General features: G+C 42.6%; 3 protein-coding genes across 8 annotated transcripts in view; 1 reads left to right on the forward strand and 2 right to left on the reverse strand.

The window, feature by feature from the left end:
* Nucleotides 1–2,091, reverse strand: part of St13 (ST13 Hsp70 interacting protein) — a 35,119-nt gene extending 33,028 nt beyond the window's left edge. Inside the window, exon 1 of one of the 2 annotated variants that reach the window (XM_031350074.1) lies at nucleotides 1,689–1,950. In XM_031350074.1, coding sequence (XP_031205934.1) covers nucleotides 1,689–1,798 — 110 coding nt within the window. In that variant the 5' untranslated portion in view covers nucleotides 1,799–1,950. Of the gene's footprint in view, nucleotides 1–1,688; nucleotides 1,951–1,992 lie in introns of those variants that run through there. The other variant, XM_031350084.1, reaches the window with a different exon arrangement.
* Nucleotides 2,035–15,259, forward strand: part of Xpnpep3 (X-prolyl aminopeptidase 3) — a 50,196-nt gene continuing 36,971 nt past the window's right edge. For 2 of the 5 annotated variants that reach the window (XM_031350036.1, XM_031350049.1), the window contains exon 1: nucleotides 2,283–2,477. In XM_031350036.1, the coding sequence (XP_031205896.1) occupies nucleotides 2,414–2,477 (64 nt within the window). In that variant the 5' untranslated portion in view covers nucleotides 2,283–2,413. Of the gene's footprint in view, nucleotides 2,183–2,282; nucleotides 2,478–15,259 lie in introns of those variants that run through there. The other 3 variants (XM_031350043.1, XM_031350056.1, XM_031350064.1) reach the window with 3 other exon arrangements.
* Dnajb7 (DnaJ heat shock protein family (Hsp40) member B7) lies at nucleotides 8,411–9,579 on the reverse strand. The gene has a single exon (XM_031350095.1). It carries the CDS (start codon nucleotides 9,385–9,387, stop codon nucleotides 8,455–8,457), a length of 933 nt encoding a protein of 310 aa, XP_031205955.1. The 5' UTR covers nucleotides 9,388–9,579; the 3' UTR covers nucleotides 8,411–8,454.

The raw sequence follows: 15,259 nt of genomic DNA on the forward strand, positions 1-15,259 counted from the left end.
TACTCATATGCATAAAATAAGTAAATAAACCTTTTTTTAAAAAAATAAACATATAAAAGGGTCCTCCCTAGGTGAGGCGCATCAGGGATTTGTTGAGGCTCATTAAAGTTAAGCTACTTCCTCAAGTCCACCTTTCCCTGGGAAGACTACATTCACCCAAAACATTACATACTGGGGCTGGGGAAGATAGCTCAGTGACTTAAGAACAATTGTTGCTCCTACAGGAGACCCAGGGTACAGCTCCCACCACCCACAATAGTGGCTTACAACCACCAGTTCCAAGGGACCCAAAGCCCTGGTCCCAATTCCCTGGGCACCAGGCATCCATACACATGCAAAACACTCACTACACATAAAAAATAGCTTAAAAAATGAAATGGCTGGTGTGTTGGCAAATGTCTTTAATCCCAATAGTTGGCAGAGACAGGAGGATCTCTGTGAATTTGAGGCCAGTCTGGGCTACATAGCAAGTTCTCAGCCAGAAAAAAAAATTTTTTTAAAAAACAAGTTTTAAAAAGAAAAGTAATTACACATTATTTACTGGATCCTTCCTTAAAGTTAATCCAACTGGATTTGTCAATCACCTGGCCAGAAAACCACCTCTCAGAAAAGCTGATTCATCTGAAGATATGCAGAAAGTATGTAATAACTATCTTTAAAAAAGTAAAGTACTTATACTGCTCACAGCCCTTCACCACACAGCTGCTTTCAGACCTTCAGGGCTAAGTCTGCTTGGTTTTTTTCTGGGTTCTAATTGAAAAGAATATAACTTTACTTTTCCCCACCTCTTTTTTGATATTAACCAAAGTCCCTAAACATGCTCCTGACACTCTGAATTGGAACACTTTCTCTGAAGGCCCTCCCCCATTTCTACAAGTGCCTGTAAGCTTCTATTGCTGACCCTAATTCAGAAAACATGACTTAATATCTTTTCATCCACCTCCTCTTGGCAGCTGTAGAGATTTACAGATTTGTTTGCACTGTTGGTTTTTCACCCTCGAATTCTAATGGTGTCTAAGCTTCCTTCTAACTCCGTCTTTAAAGTCTTTTATCAACGAGACTAAAACAACAAAAAGAAAAACCAATTCCCCAGTAAGACTGTTTCCCAGCAGCTGGCACAATAATCATAGTACGCAAGCGAAATACTCTCCAGTTAGTCCTGCAAGCACACTGATCTTTGAAAAAAATCATTTCCCTAAAGTACCTGAAGTGACTGACAGCGCTACAACCAACGTGGGTATAAATAATTCCCAACACAATTCCATGCAATAAAAATCGCTGTACGATCAACTACAAATAACTGAATGTATAGAATAAAGGAATTACCACTATTAATATTTAAAGCGATACATGGGTTAATGAGACTTAAGCAAGACGCCAGATTCAAGAAAAACAATCCCTCTGTAAAGGCTTTGTCTTAGTTCGCGAATAATTTTTCCACTGCTTAATAGTCACAACCCTCCACATTTATTCTGCACCCCCCCCCCGAACACACCCCCTGGAGACTTCACTGCGGGAAAAACAGCTCTACCCCGCTTTTCCTCCCCTCAATTGCCCAACGCTCCAGATCCCTCCGATAACCTCTCGAAGCCACTAAGGACCGAACCACGAAGGGGCCTAGATGAGCTACCCTCTTCCCCACGCCAGCTCGGGGCCGGGCCCAACGGTCCACAGGGCCCAGGGCTCACCTCTCCACCCACTCCCTCAGGAAGCGCATTTCCTCGGTGTGCAGGACGCTCGGGTCCTGTCTACACATCTTCACGAAGGCCCGAAGCTCGCTCACTTTGCGGGGATCCATGGCGGGGAGGCTGGAGCTGCGGGTGGTGGGCGGCTGCGGAGGCCGGAGGCCAGGACCGGGAGCGGCTCAACGTGACCAAGGCGAAGGGGGCGGCTGCCGCGAGGCAGAACAGACTAGAACCTCCCCGGCCGCTGGCTCCTCCCCCACAACAGCCTCGTGACCCCGGTCCTTCGCTCGCCCATTCCTACTCCTACCTCTGGACCTGCGCTCCGCCTAGAACCTTCTAGAAGTGTGGCTGCCCGTGATAATGCCTGCTTCGATAGGCGAACAATCTTACACGTATTCTTTCCGCTGACCTAGCTCCTGGTATAAATGAAGAACCTTGTGTGTGCTTTCAGGCGGGACACAGGGAGCCATTTGGAATGGGATGTTTCTTCTGTGAAGGTGGGCATTAAACGGAACAAGATGCCGCATTGATGGGGGGGGAGAAATGGCCGTGGCGTCGGCGCGCCAAGCCCAGGCGTGACGTCACTGGCCTGCGCCGCCCCGGGAAGAAAGCCCGCGAGCAGGGCCGGCCGGAAGGGGCGGGGCACTGACTAGTTTCCCGGCGACCGGGCTGTGCCTGTGGCTTTTCCCACAATTTGTAGTTCTCTTCCTGACCCGTGGGTGCTGGCCATGCCGTCTCTGCTGTCAACTCCCAAGCTGGTTCCCGTGGTAGCAAGGCTCTGCGGCCTCTCAGGTTAGAGTCTTTCCTGCCGGCGTCCCCTCCAGGTCTTCCCTGGAGAAGCCTAAAGCAGCCTAAAGAGCTACAAGTTGATGACGCGTGGTTCTGGACCAGTCGGCTCCTGGGCTCACCGCGGATTTTTCTTTTGACCGGTTTTTCTGCGCAAGAGTGGGTTTTAGGTTCTGTTATTCTGGGAAGCCGGAATGATTGAAGAGAAGGGAACTCCAAGGGACTATCTTCAAAGTTACTCGATTTCTAAATTTGTAACTTTTCTTATCATACTTGGCTACATTGTTTCATATCGAGTAGCGTTTGTGTTAGGTCAAGATGAATCTTTCGCCTTTTCGTAGGTTTCATCGGAGAGCTAGCTCAAAAGATGAAAGAAACACGTTTAGAAACAAGTGCTTTGTGCAATTCAGATTATAGAGTACTTAGACGAGGGACGTGCCTAAAAGTCTTACATAAAAACACTCAAGGTGACAGACCACGGAGAATGTGAACCCTCCGTGTAAAATGTGGTGAGCAATTAGCCTAACATAAAATTTCATACTGAAAAGTGAGTCATCTACTTTGTAAGGGGACCTAATATTGGATTATACTTAAGATGAGGTATGCAAAATGTGAACCAGAAAATAGGGTATTGAAATTGATCTTGATATTTGCATGTGATACTTGGATTCGCTGAAAATGAAATTATATCAGCTATTTAAAATTTCACCATTGCACGGAGCCTATTCTGTAATCCTGGCAGTTAAGATGTACCTTTAATGGGAAGGAGTGAAGATGTGTGAGGCCACACACAGACTGTGACTAGACTAGAACCAATTTTTTGTTTCAGATCGTTGTCTTCCTTGAAGCCTGACTTGATCTAGCTTTAGAACTAGATTACTGGACTAAAACCCATAAAAGTCTAGTAAATATATTAGTCTGTTTCTAAGGAAAGTAAGTTCAGCATCTTATTACATTACCACTAAATGTTTTTTGTTTTTTCCCTTAACTTCAATGAAGCAGTGATATTGAGTCTTTAGTTTACCACTGAGGGACTGAAACACAGTTAAGCCAGATGTCTGTTACATGATTGTGTGGACACATCTTTTATACTAATCTTTGTCTTAATTCTGCTTGGTAGAATCCTTTTGCAATTTCTCATTTCATGAGCCAGAAAGTACAGTTTCATCCAGTAACTTTTTGAGTTAGTTATTGAGGGTGCATCTCTACTTCACCACAGTTGCTCACCATCACAGGGGAAGCAGACAAAGCAACCAGTGACATTACACCTCAGTGATTATAGACTTGACCCAGGTGATGTGGGAACACAGGAAAGAAGAGAGAAATGAGGGCTGGAGAGATGGCTCAGTGGTTAAGAGCACTGACTGCTCTTCCAAAGGTCCGGATTTCAACTCCCAGCAAACACATGGAGGCTCACTACCATCTGTGGTTGCACCATGGGATCTGTAATGGGATCTGATGCCCTCTTCTGGTGTGTCTGAAGACAGCTACAGTGTACTCATGCCACAGGCCGGCCAATCTGGGCCTCCCTCAACCCGCAGGAGAAACGGGGTCCTAGTCAGGTCGACAAGGCGTAGGCGAAGAAATGATGGCAAAGACAACACATGGAGTACAGGATCTGAATGTATTCTTAAAAATGGCATCAGACTTTTACAGTCATTGCAAAAGAGAGATGGTAAATCTGGTAGCTCTGCAGTTAAGGTACATCTGAGGCCATCTAAAACACACTGGGTCTAAAGCAGTAGCTATCTCCTCTAGACTGGTGCTGCATCCCCCATGCCCAAGCGCTCTGGGCCCGGGAACTGCGGATTGCATGAATCTGAGTCCTAGCCCATCTAAGTTCTAGTGCTAGTCCTGCATGCGAGTCCAAGTCCTTCTTCCGCACCAAGTGAAAAGCAGGCTTATGTAGCATTCAGCAAGCAAGGCAGATGACAAGATTCATGTAGGGGTGACACATCAAGGTCAGTGATCTTACTGACCAAGATCACATATCCAGTTGTGAAGCGGGTGCCCCTCCCTGCTGGGGCTAATTTGGTATTCCTATGCTAATTCTCTGGTTCTGCTAGAGGCAAGGAGTGGGGTTCTGACCTAACACTTCTAGCTAATGTCCTTGAGTGGAAGCCCTTCATTACTCTCTAGTATGCAAAACATTTCTAACTATTGTGAACTATCTATTAGCCTAAGGAATGTGCTTGACCTCTGTTGCCAGCTCTGGCAAGGCAGATTCCTTGAAATTCCAAGTTATGGACAGCTTGGTATTAAACTAGGATAGGTTGGTAACTTTGTGTTGGCCAGGAAACAATGTCCAATCTAGCCATTTACGAATCATTTCTTGGGGTACCTTTATGCCTAATTATGAGGGCGTGATGATGATTGGAAAGACTGATCTGGAACACGTCTGAGTTAGGAGATACCAGCGACTGTCTGAATATCCAGGAGGCACAGAACTCCTTTTGGATCCTTATTGCCTCTTATCCTTAATCAGGATTTTATCCCAGATATTTTGGATGTGACTGGAGTAGACGAGTGTGCGTGGCATACTCATATACATAAAATAATCTTTAAAAGAAGCAAAAGAAATTTATTTTTAAAAAAAAAAGATAAATGCATTTTTTGCATTTTAATTATTCTGTTATCCTTGAATTTTAGGTTTTGAGTCTCATAAATAGGACTTGGAATATGTGGTCTTCTTGGTTACTCCTTTTTAAATATATATACATATGTATATGTATATTTTTTAATTGAGACTTTCATACAATGTAGTTTAGTCATTCGCTCCTCCCAGAACTTACCTCGCCAACTACATGTAAGTTGCCTTTCTTTGGAAAGACTGTAGAGCAGTGCTTCTCAACCTTCCCAGTGCTGCAGCCCCTTAATACAGCTCATGTTGTGTTGACCGCAACCATAAAATTATTTTCTTTTCTACTTCATAACTATAATTTTGTTACTGTTGTGAAATGTAATATAAATAGCCAGTTTGCAGGATTTGATGATACTGGCATGCTATGAAAGGATTGTTTGACCCCCACGGGGGGTTGTGACCCACAGGTTGAGAGATGCTGCTTTTAACTACCTACCATAAGAAACCAGGTATGGTGGTGAACACTTTTAATCTCAACACTGGGGAGGTGTCTTAGTCAGGGTTTCTATTCCTGCACAGAACATCATGACCAAGAAGCAAGTTGGGGAGGAAAGGGTTTGTTCAATTTACACTTCCACATTGCTGTTTGTCACCAAAGGAAGTCAGGACGAGAACTCATACAGGGCAGGAACTTGGAGGCAGGAGCTGATGCAGAGACCATGGAGGGATGCTGCTTACTGGCTTGCTCAGTTTGCTCTCTTATAGAACCCAGGACTACCAGTCTAGGGATGGCACCCCCCACAATGGGCCCAGCTTGATCACTCATTGAGAAAATGCCTTACAGCTGGATCTCAAGGAGGCATTTCCTCAAGGGAGGCTCTTTTCTCTGTGGTAACTCCAGCTTGTGTCAAGTTTGGAGGCAAGTGGATTTCTAAGTTTGAGCCCAGCTGGTCTACATAATGAGTTCCAGGACAGCCAGAGCTACATAATTGAGACCCTGTCTCAAAAAGAAAACGAGAAACTTTCTCACCTGAGGAAGGCATGCAAATCTGAAATGTGAATAGGTTCAGAAGGTAGTGGCCAGGCGGTGGTGGCGCAGGCCTTTAATCCCAGCATTTGAGAGGCAGAGACAGGTGGATTTCTGAGTTCGAGGCCAGCCTGGTCTACAGAGTGAGTTCCAGGACAGCCAGGGCTACACAGAGAAACCCTGTCTCTAAAAAAAGTTGCATTTTCAAATTAAGGCATTTAAGATGTATATTAAATCTGACATAGGAAAGGAAGTTAACTTTTCAACAAAATTTGGATACCAAACTTGAACACTAAAAATTTAGTTTCTCTCCTTATGATAAATAGGCAGATAAAAAGGTAAAAATTAGCCAGGCAGTGGTGGCACATGCCTTTAATCCCAGCACTTGGGAGGCAGAAGCAGGTGGATTTCTGAGTTTGAGGCCAACCTGGTCTACAAAGTGAGTTCCAGGACAGCCAGGGCTGAAAAACCCTGTCTCGTAAAACAAAACAAAACAAATAGTAGACACTGTAATTGTTTCTGACTTTCAATTTAGTATTTGTTTGGACAAATGTGATGTTTCAGTGCTGCTGGATGATTTGCTTGCACCTTTTAATAAAGTCAAACATCTCTCGTGTAACATATCCAAAATTTAGTGCTCCTTTCTCTCAAGACAGTTCCATTCTATTTCCTGTGTTCCAAAACCTGCTGGCTTCAACTGCTGTCACACCCTGTCAGCATACCCTAGAGCAGTGTATCCTGCCACCACTTTTAATCACACACCCATTGTCACCACCTTGGACCCAATGACTATAATCTCTTAAATGGATTGTGGCAATAGTGTGATTTCCCTTTTTTCTAACCTTGCTTGCTTGAGTCTTTTGGCAACCACAGAAGAGCTCAATTTCAATATGTGATTCCTCCTCAACACCTATGTCAGTGTTGAAATAAAAGTGTATTTTTAAAAAGAAGGAAATTAATAAAGTATTTAGTTTAAGCCATTTGTTTTGTATCTAATGTATTTGTAACTCACTGTATTTTATCCCAACATGATCCTTAAATAAAATATCTATACTATTTTACAATAATGCACTTTTAGATCCTATATACAGATAAGATGAAACTAGAAAGTTTGGTATCTAGAGAGCATGATACAAACACCATATGCTGCCCGGTAGCAGCGTATGATATAGCCAGGTTCTTCCAAGGAATCTTGGCTAATACTGGCTTTTTTAAAAAGTTGTGGTATAATATACACTAAATTTAGTTTATGTACACACTAAATATAGTTTATCCTATTAGACATTTCTTTAATGTGTAGTTCAGTGGTATTACTACATTCACATTGTTGAGAAGTGAGGTCCCAGAAAATGGTTTTGTTTTGTAGGTCTGAGGCTCTTTGCCCATAAACCAGCCTCTTTTCTACTCCTGTCTCTCACTTTGCACTGCTTTAGATGCCATCTTAACACTAATCGTTCGGTATTTGTCTATGAATGACTGGCTTACTTCACTTAGCATCTTAAGACTTTAGTAATCCAAGTATCCCACAAGCTCATCCATGCTGAAGCAAAGGACAGGATCTTTCAGTTAGAGCTTCCTGCATCAAACAACCGAGACACAGAGGTAGGCAGTGTGGCAGGGTGTATCTGAGACTGAATATTCATGGGCATGTGTGTGTACACGTGTATGCATGTGCATGCGACTGTGGCTACTTATCAGTTTTTGTTAATATCTTGGCCTCGATTGTTTGGGTTGCTTCTACCTTTTATATGCTATGAACAGGACTGCTGGTTAACATCTGTGCAAATGCTGGCTCCTTCAAACTTCTTTAGTCTGAACCTGTGTTTCTTAATAGATTCTTATCTCCTAATGCTACGTATATTTACAAGAAATTTGTGATAGTATTAATTGAGGATTAAATAGGTTATAAACTCCACTGGGAGCAGTGGGGATTCTGTGCTCAAACTGCTCAGAAAGAAAACATAAAAAAAAAAAAAACAACTTTGCTTTTTTTCTATAGTTTTAAAATCACAGTCACCACAAATTCATCTTTTTCTAACCTAACACTGCTTACTAAATATCCACAATCTTGTTAAACATGTTTAAAAAAATAAAGCCATACATGGTAGTGTACACCTTCAATCCCACCAACTGTGAGGCAGAGATAAGCTGATCTTTGTGAGTTTGAGGGTCAGTCTTGCCTCCTTAGCAAGATCCAGCCCAGCTAGGGCTACAAAGTTGAAACCATATTTCAAAAACAAAACAAAGAAACAAACAAACAAAAAAACACTACTCTTACATAGTATTAAATGTCAACTCTAAAACTATGATTAACCAAAACACACGAAAGAGTGGTGTTCAAATGTTATATGATCATAATGTGTCTAGACAGTCAATTAGCGATTCCTTTTGTTGGACTTCTTCTTCTGGCCCTCTTTGTGCTTCTTCTTTTTCCTCCTACCACCTTCTTTGAATCCTGCTGAGAAAATTGAAGTTTCCTTGTTGGTGACCCAAGGTGTTCTTTGTTCCTTGTTGTCGACAAGAGTGTAGTGAGTTGTATTTGAGGGGGTGTAGGAATTTGGTGAATAATTGTTGAACGACTGTCTTCTCCAGTTACATTTGTCTGCAGAGCCCTCTTCATTTGCCACACTATTTACAAGAAAGGATCTCAGCTCACTGTCATCTTCAGCTTCTCTTTCTTGGCGGCTCTCAAATGTTTTCTTTGAATTAATATTTCTTCCCTTAATAACTTTGCCTGAAGGTGTAATGGGTATATAGTTGCCCATCCCAGTATCATCAAATGCCAGGGAAGAGAATGAAGTAAGGCCCTCATTCCCCAATGAGACACAAGACGAGTATCCCGTGTCATAAGAAGAGAGCCTGGCAAACACTGGGTGGTCGTAGGAACGGGAGAAAGGGGATCCTGTGCCCCTGCTTCTGCTTCCATTGGAGCTCCTTGAACTGCTTAAAAGGTCCTCAAGTGAGTCTTCAAACAAGTGAAATGAAAATGGATCCCTTTCACCAAAAATTTCTTTAAAAACATCGTCTGCCTTACGGAATTTGAAATCATACTCACATTCATCGTGGAGATGGCTCCCACCTCCACCATTTAATCCTTCCTTGCCATATTTGTCATAAATGTCCCGTTTTTTACCATTTGATAACACTTCGTATGCCTCGGCGACTTCTTTGAATTTTTGCTCTGCTTCCTCTTTATTTTCTGGATTTTTATCAGGATGCCATTTAAGTGCTACTTTACGGTAAGCTCTTTTAATGTCTTCCGGTGACGCATATCTCTTCACTCCTAGAACTTCATAGTAGTCTACCATAGTTGGAGAGTTTTAAAAACAAACACCCTTGATCGTGAGCACTTTGTTTTCGTTACAGCTCAGGCACTGTTGCTGGTGGCAGTGGCAGAAGTGACTGCAAATAGGCATATTTTTACATTGAAGGTAATGTTAGTACTGCGGGTGGGCCACTGCTGAAAGACTTGAAGGTTCTGATTGTGTGGGAAGCAGAGGGACAAGCATATGTCAGAGCTGCATTATGGTGTCATACTGGGCTAGAGATAGGGATTGGATCTTCTAAATGCAACTTCTCCCAGGTCACTCTGTGTGATTGGTAGCTGGCGGCCACAACATATCTTTTTATATATTCTGACTTCCACATTACTGAGCCTTAATTGCTGCATGGTTTTGGTTGGTTGGTTAGCTTGGTTTTTCAAGACAGGGTTTTACTGTATAGTCCTCGCTGTCCTGGAACATGCTTTGTAAACCAGGATACCCTCAAACTCAGAGATCTGCCAGCCTCTGCCTGAGTGCTGGGATTAAAGGCGTGCACCACTATCACCTGGCTTCTATGTTTTTATTTAGAAAAATAAAAACTTAGGAAACTTTGCCGTGGGACTGGAGAGATGGCTCAGAGGTTAAAAGAATTGACTGCTCTTCTAGAGGTCCTGAGTTCAATTCCCAGCAACCACATGGTGGCTTACAACCATCTGTAATGAGATCTGATGCCCTCTTCTAGATATGTCTGAAGACAGCTACAGTATATTCATAGAAAATAAATCTTTTTTAAAAAGAAAACTTTGTTGGGAGGAAAAAGTATTCAAGCAGTTGAAATTTTTCTTTATTCTTGCCAAAAGACATGCATTGTATAGAAGATATGAATAAGTAATTATAGTAAGAACTATGGTGGAAGATCCACCAGATGGATAGACTAGTTGTATGAGAGTACCATGAACTATGGTCTCAAGGAAGACTTCCTGGAGTCAGTGGCCTACTATTTAAGCTTTCTGTGGCAGCGAGTCATTAGAGATGGTGCTTCAATTATAATGGCATACAAAATGGGTAAGGTAGTTCATCCCTGTAATCCCAACATAGAAGGCCAAGATAGGAGGATGATGGAAGGTTCTAAGCCAGCCTAGACTACAGAGGAAGACCCTGTCTCAAACCCTAATAAGAAGAGTATAACAAATGCATAAAAGGGACTGGAGAGATGGCTCCGTAGTTAAGGGCACTGACTGCTCTTCCAAAAGTCCTGAATTTAAATCCCAGCAACCACATGGTGACTCACAACCATCCGTAATGAGATCTGATGCCCTCTTCTGGTATGTCTGATGACAGCTACAATGTACTTACATATAATAATAAAGAAATCTTTAAAAAAAAAAAAAAGAAATGCATAAAATACTGATGCCATGCTCTGGTGACCTATGCCTTTAATGTCAGCAATGAGAGTAGGGGGCAGCGCAGGTGGATCTCTGTGAGTTTTGAGGCCAGTCTGGTCTACAGAATGAGTTCCAGGACAACTAGGACTACTTAGAGAGAGACCCTGTCTTAAAAAAACAATCAACAAAAATGCCCATAATAACTTCAGGAAATGTAGTATCTCAAATTACTACCTTTATGTTCTCAAAAACAAATGAGAAGAGTGTGGTGGATAGGACGGAGGGCTACTTCACATTGTTTATTAGAAACTTGTGAGGAGATGGTCTACGAGTTAAGACCAGACAGAGTTGTCAGTCAGCAGACAGAATAGTTGTTTCTGGAATGATTAAGCTCATATCCTGAGGTTGTCAATGTCTGCCACAACCTTCTGCAGAATAGCTATACTAGCTGTTTTTCTTTTCATTGGGCTAATGACTGCAATATAGAATAAGACGTCCAAAAAAAAGCAATTAAGACCAAGTCTGTGGTGCAGGAGAGGTGGCTGATAGTACCGAAGGCCAGGTTCCAGTTCCCGGCACCACACTGGCTCTCAACCATCGGTAACTACAGTTTCAGGAAATCTAGTGTCTGCTGGCCTCCAGAGATACTAGTCACACATACACACATTTTTTTTTTCTTCTTTTTCAGTTTTCATTTTCTCAATACAGGGTTTCTTTGCGTAGCCCTGGCTGTCCTGGTTGACCAGGTTGGCCCGAACTCAGAGATTTTCTTGCCTCTGCCTCCCAAATTCTGGGATTAAAGGCATGGGCCACCATGGCTAATAAAAATAGATCTTTAAAAAAAAAAGTTTACTTTCCGGGTAAAATATCTGTAAGTCAAAAAGATTAATTGTTCTATTCCCATCATTTTGTTTTTCCAGAAAAATCCCCTTTGTTCCTTGTCCCTCCCTGTTCATACCTGTTTGCTTTCTCTCACATATCAGCTAAGTTATTTTCAGTGAGATAGTAAATGTAGCAAGTGCTTTAGGCTCTTTGCCAGGTCTGAACAAATTTTGTTTAGTGTTTGGTTTGGTTTTGAGAGACTGGATGAACTGTGAAACACTTAAAACTCAATATGAGTTCTACCTAGTATATGTGCGTCCATACAGGAAAGGGGTGCATGTATCTATTGGTTATATTCTGAGTCACACTTCCTTGTATGTTTATTTTTACTTTGTTAGTTAATTGGCACAGCTTTCCATCAAAATAAATATTTTGTGCTCATAATGAAACTGGGTTCTAAGAGATAATTTGTAGAAACCTGTTACTAATGAAAATTTAATGTTTCAACTTGAGCCTGATTTCAAAATCTATTCTTTCCACTCTATTCTGTTTCCTTGGGCCAGAACTTTAAAGTGTAGGTTCTCTATAAAGGTTTTATAAAGTATAAAAGTAAGCCAGACATAGTGGTACATGCTTTTAATCCCAGCACTAGGGAGGCTGAGGCAGATGGGTACTGGAGAGTTCTAGGCCAGCCAAGGCTACATAGTCCCAAATACACACACACGCACACGCACACGCACATGCACGTGCACGCACGCATATACATATATATGTGGCTGAGCTCACTGAAATAATCCCTGCCAGCCTGGATTACATTGCAGGTTACAGGCAGTGAGGACTATAGTGAAACCATACCAAAAAAAAAAAAAAACAGTTAAATGTACCTCTGAGCTGCAGCCTGGCCTCAGACCTCTTAACTGTGTTCTTTTTCTTCATACACTCCACTCCATTCACCCTACTAGCGTGCTCTTACATATGCCTGGCCACTATCGCAGCCCTCTTGTTCTAGAAAAAAATGTGGAGAGGCAAGTAAAAACTCTAAGGGGCAAAGATTGCTGTGCTCTGGAAAAGTGCTTCTCTGAAGGGGTAAGTGTTTGAGAAATATTTAAGCTGCAAGTTCTAAAAGAGACCGTAAAGTTGTTTTTCTGGTTCTGACTCGTGTATTTTTAGTTTTGGTGGTGAATACATAAAAGTGCATTTGGTAGTCAAAGCATGAGGTGCAGGGTGAAGCTCCAACGCTTCCAGTCCCAATGGCTGCTAACTGTAGAAGTTCGAGGACAGAACTTTGGGTGTCATTGATTTGGGAATGTGATTTTTTTTTAATTTTGAAGTTCTCTATAATAAAGGTTTTTTATTTTGGTTTGGATTTTTATTTTTGGTGGTGGTGGCGGCGGTGGTGGTTTTCTTGAGTTTTTTGTTTGTGTTTTGAGGGGTGGGTAGGGTGGGAGGCTTGAGACAGGGTTTCTCTGTGTAGCCCTGGCCGTTCTGAAACTCAACTCTGTAGACCATGCTGGCCTTAAACTCAGAGATCTGCTTGCCTCTACCTCCTGAGTGCTGAGATTAAAGGCATGTGCCACTACTGTTTGGCTAATAAAGTTTAATTTTTTAAAATCTTAAAAATTAGTCAACACCTGCTCTCTTTGTCTATCTGGGCCTGATTTAAGAGCAGACATAGACTTGTAGTAAGTGCAGCCAGTTACCAGTTGGTACCTTGAAAACGTAGCAAGTCACTGCATTAGTCCCCATGGCTGCCACAACAGATACCATAATAATACCATACACTTGGCAGAATCCAAGATGAGGAGTGTGCAGGTCTGCACTTCTGGGTGTGGTGGTATGTGTCTGTAATCCTAGCATGGACTCAGGGTTGAGGACCCTTGAAGCTTGCTGGCCAGCCAGTCTAGCCAGCCAGTCTAGCCAGCTTGGTGAATTCCACGGTTCGTGAGTCTCTGTCTCTTAAAATGAGGTGAAGTGCAACTGAAGTCAAGAAGCCATTTGTTTTAAACCTCTAGCTTCTAGTGTACACACTCGCATGCACATATTTACTCACAAACTCACATATATACCATACACAACTCCTAACTGTCAAATACATGCCATCAATAATACTTCACAGGCTCTAGAGAAATCTTTATCTTCCTGACTTATGATACTCTACTTTCGGACTGAATATATGTCAAAGACTTTACAATCAATACTAATTGTATCGGGATTAAATAAGATCTACATTGAATCTGGATGGAAGAATAAATTCAAAGATTTTTAATTTAAATAATCCTGAATTTGAATCTCATTTTGTCCAATGCTGTATGACCTTAAACAAATTGTTTCTCTATGTCTGCTCCTAATAACTCATTTGTTTGGGGGTTTTTGAGACAGGGTCTCACTGTGTAGCTATGGCTATCATAGAGCTCACTATGTTGACCAGTCTGGCCTCGAACTTACATAGATCCATGTACTGGCTGGTTGTGTGTGTCAACTTGACACAGGCTGGAGTTATCACAGAGAAGAGAGCTTCAGTTGGGGAAGTGCCTCCATGAGATCAAGGGGGTAGGGCCCCTTGTGGGTGGTGCCATCCCTGGGCTGGAAGTCTTGGGTTCTATAAGAGAGCAGGCTAAGCAAGCCAGTAAGGAACATCTCTCCATGGCCTCTGCGTCAGCTCCTGCTTCCTAACCTGCTTGAGTTCCAGTCCTGACTTTCTCTGGTGATCAACAGCAATGTGGAAGTGTAAGCTCAATAAACCCTTTCCTCCCCAACTTGCTTCTTGGTCATGATGTTTGTGCAGGAATAGAAACCCTAACTAAGACAATCCACTAAACTATACAAGGCTTTTTAGGTCTCCTAGCAAAGTAATGTACTGTTACACTGGTGTGTTCTCATGTGTTCTGCCTCCCGCTCCTCTACATGCAAGCACATTTGCACAAGTGCCTGTAGATTCAACCTACTTTAGTAAGTGTTTAACCTTCCCTAGCCCACCACCCACCAGAGGTAGTGGAAAGAAAGGCAATTAGGATATTGGGGAAGTGGACCTGTTTAGAAATAGTTCTTTGGGGTGATTCCAATCTTCATTGTTCTCAGTCCAGTCCACTAGCAAACACCACACACGAATCAGCAAGGGCAGTTAAATCCAGAAGGAACAGTGAAGCTCACCGATCGCCCAGGTCCACAGAAGAGGCAAGAAGCCACAGGAACCTCACTAGAAGTTCTTTGGGGAGTTTCTCTGAAGTCACTACAAGCAAAGCTTAGTAATGCAATGTAAGGCAGACCAATACATGCATGTTGTCAGCAAAGACCATCGAGGCAAAGCAAGGCAAACCAACATTCTCATTCCCACTGTCTGTGGGATCATATTTATATTCTTTCCAAACATCACACGTTCTTTCACATTTGTGCTATAGCAAAACATCCTTTCCCCTGTGTCTGCTTCGGTGAAACATTCTTTCACCTCTGTGCCCTCACAACATCATTTGACATAACTGACTTTCCAAAGAAGCCAGAGGTTTTCACTCGAGGCACCTGCTACAATGGCGCGCAGTATGCTTCTTTTCACTTTTCTCCTTGAGGGGAAGGAACTCGGGTGGGTTCTGTTCAGAACAGTCTGATCCTCATCTTCTGCAGTCCCGCATAGATGTCTTTATGAATTGCCGCGGACCGGGGTTTCTTACGGGGGTCCCTTGTTCCACGGGACTAGGGATTCTGGCCAGGTGGGC

This window comes from Mastomys coucha, unplaced genomic scaffold (genome assembly GCF_008632895.1).
Source record: "Mastomys coucha isolate ucsf_1 unplaced genomic scaffold, UCSF_Mcou_1 pScaffold11, whole genome shotgun sequence".
Classification (NCBI taxonomy): Eukaryota; Metazoa; Chordata; class Mammalia; order Rodentia; family Muridae; genus Mastomys; species Mastomys coucha.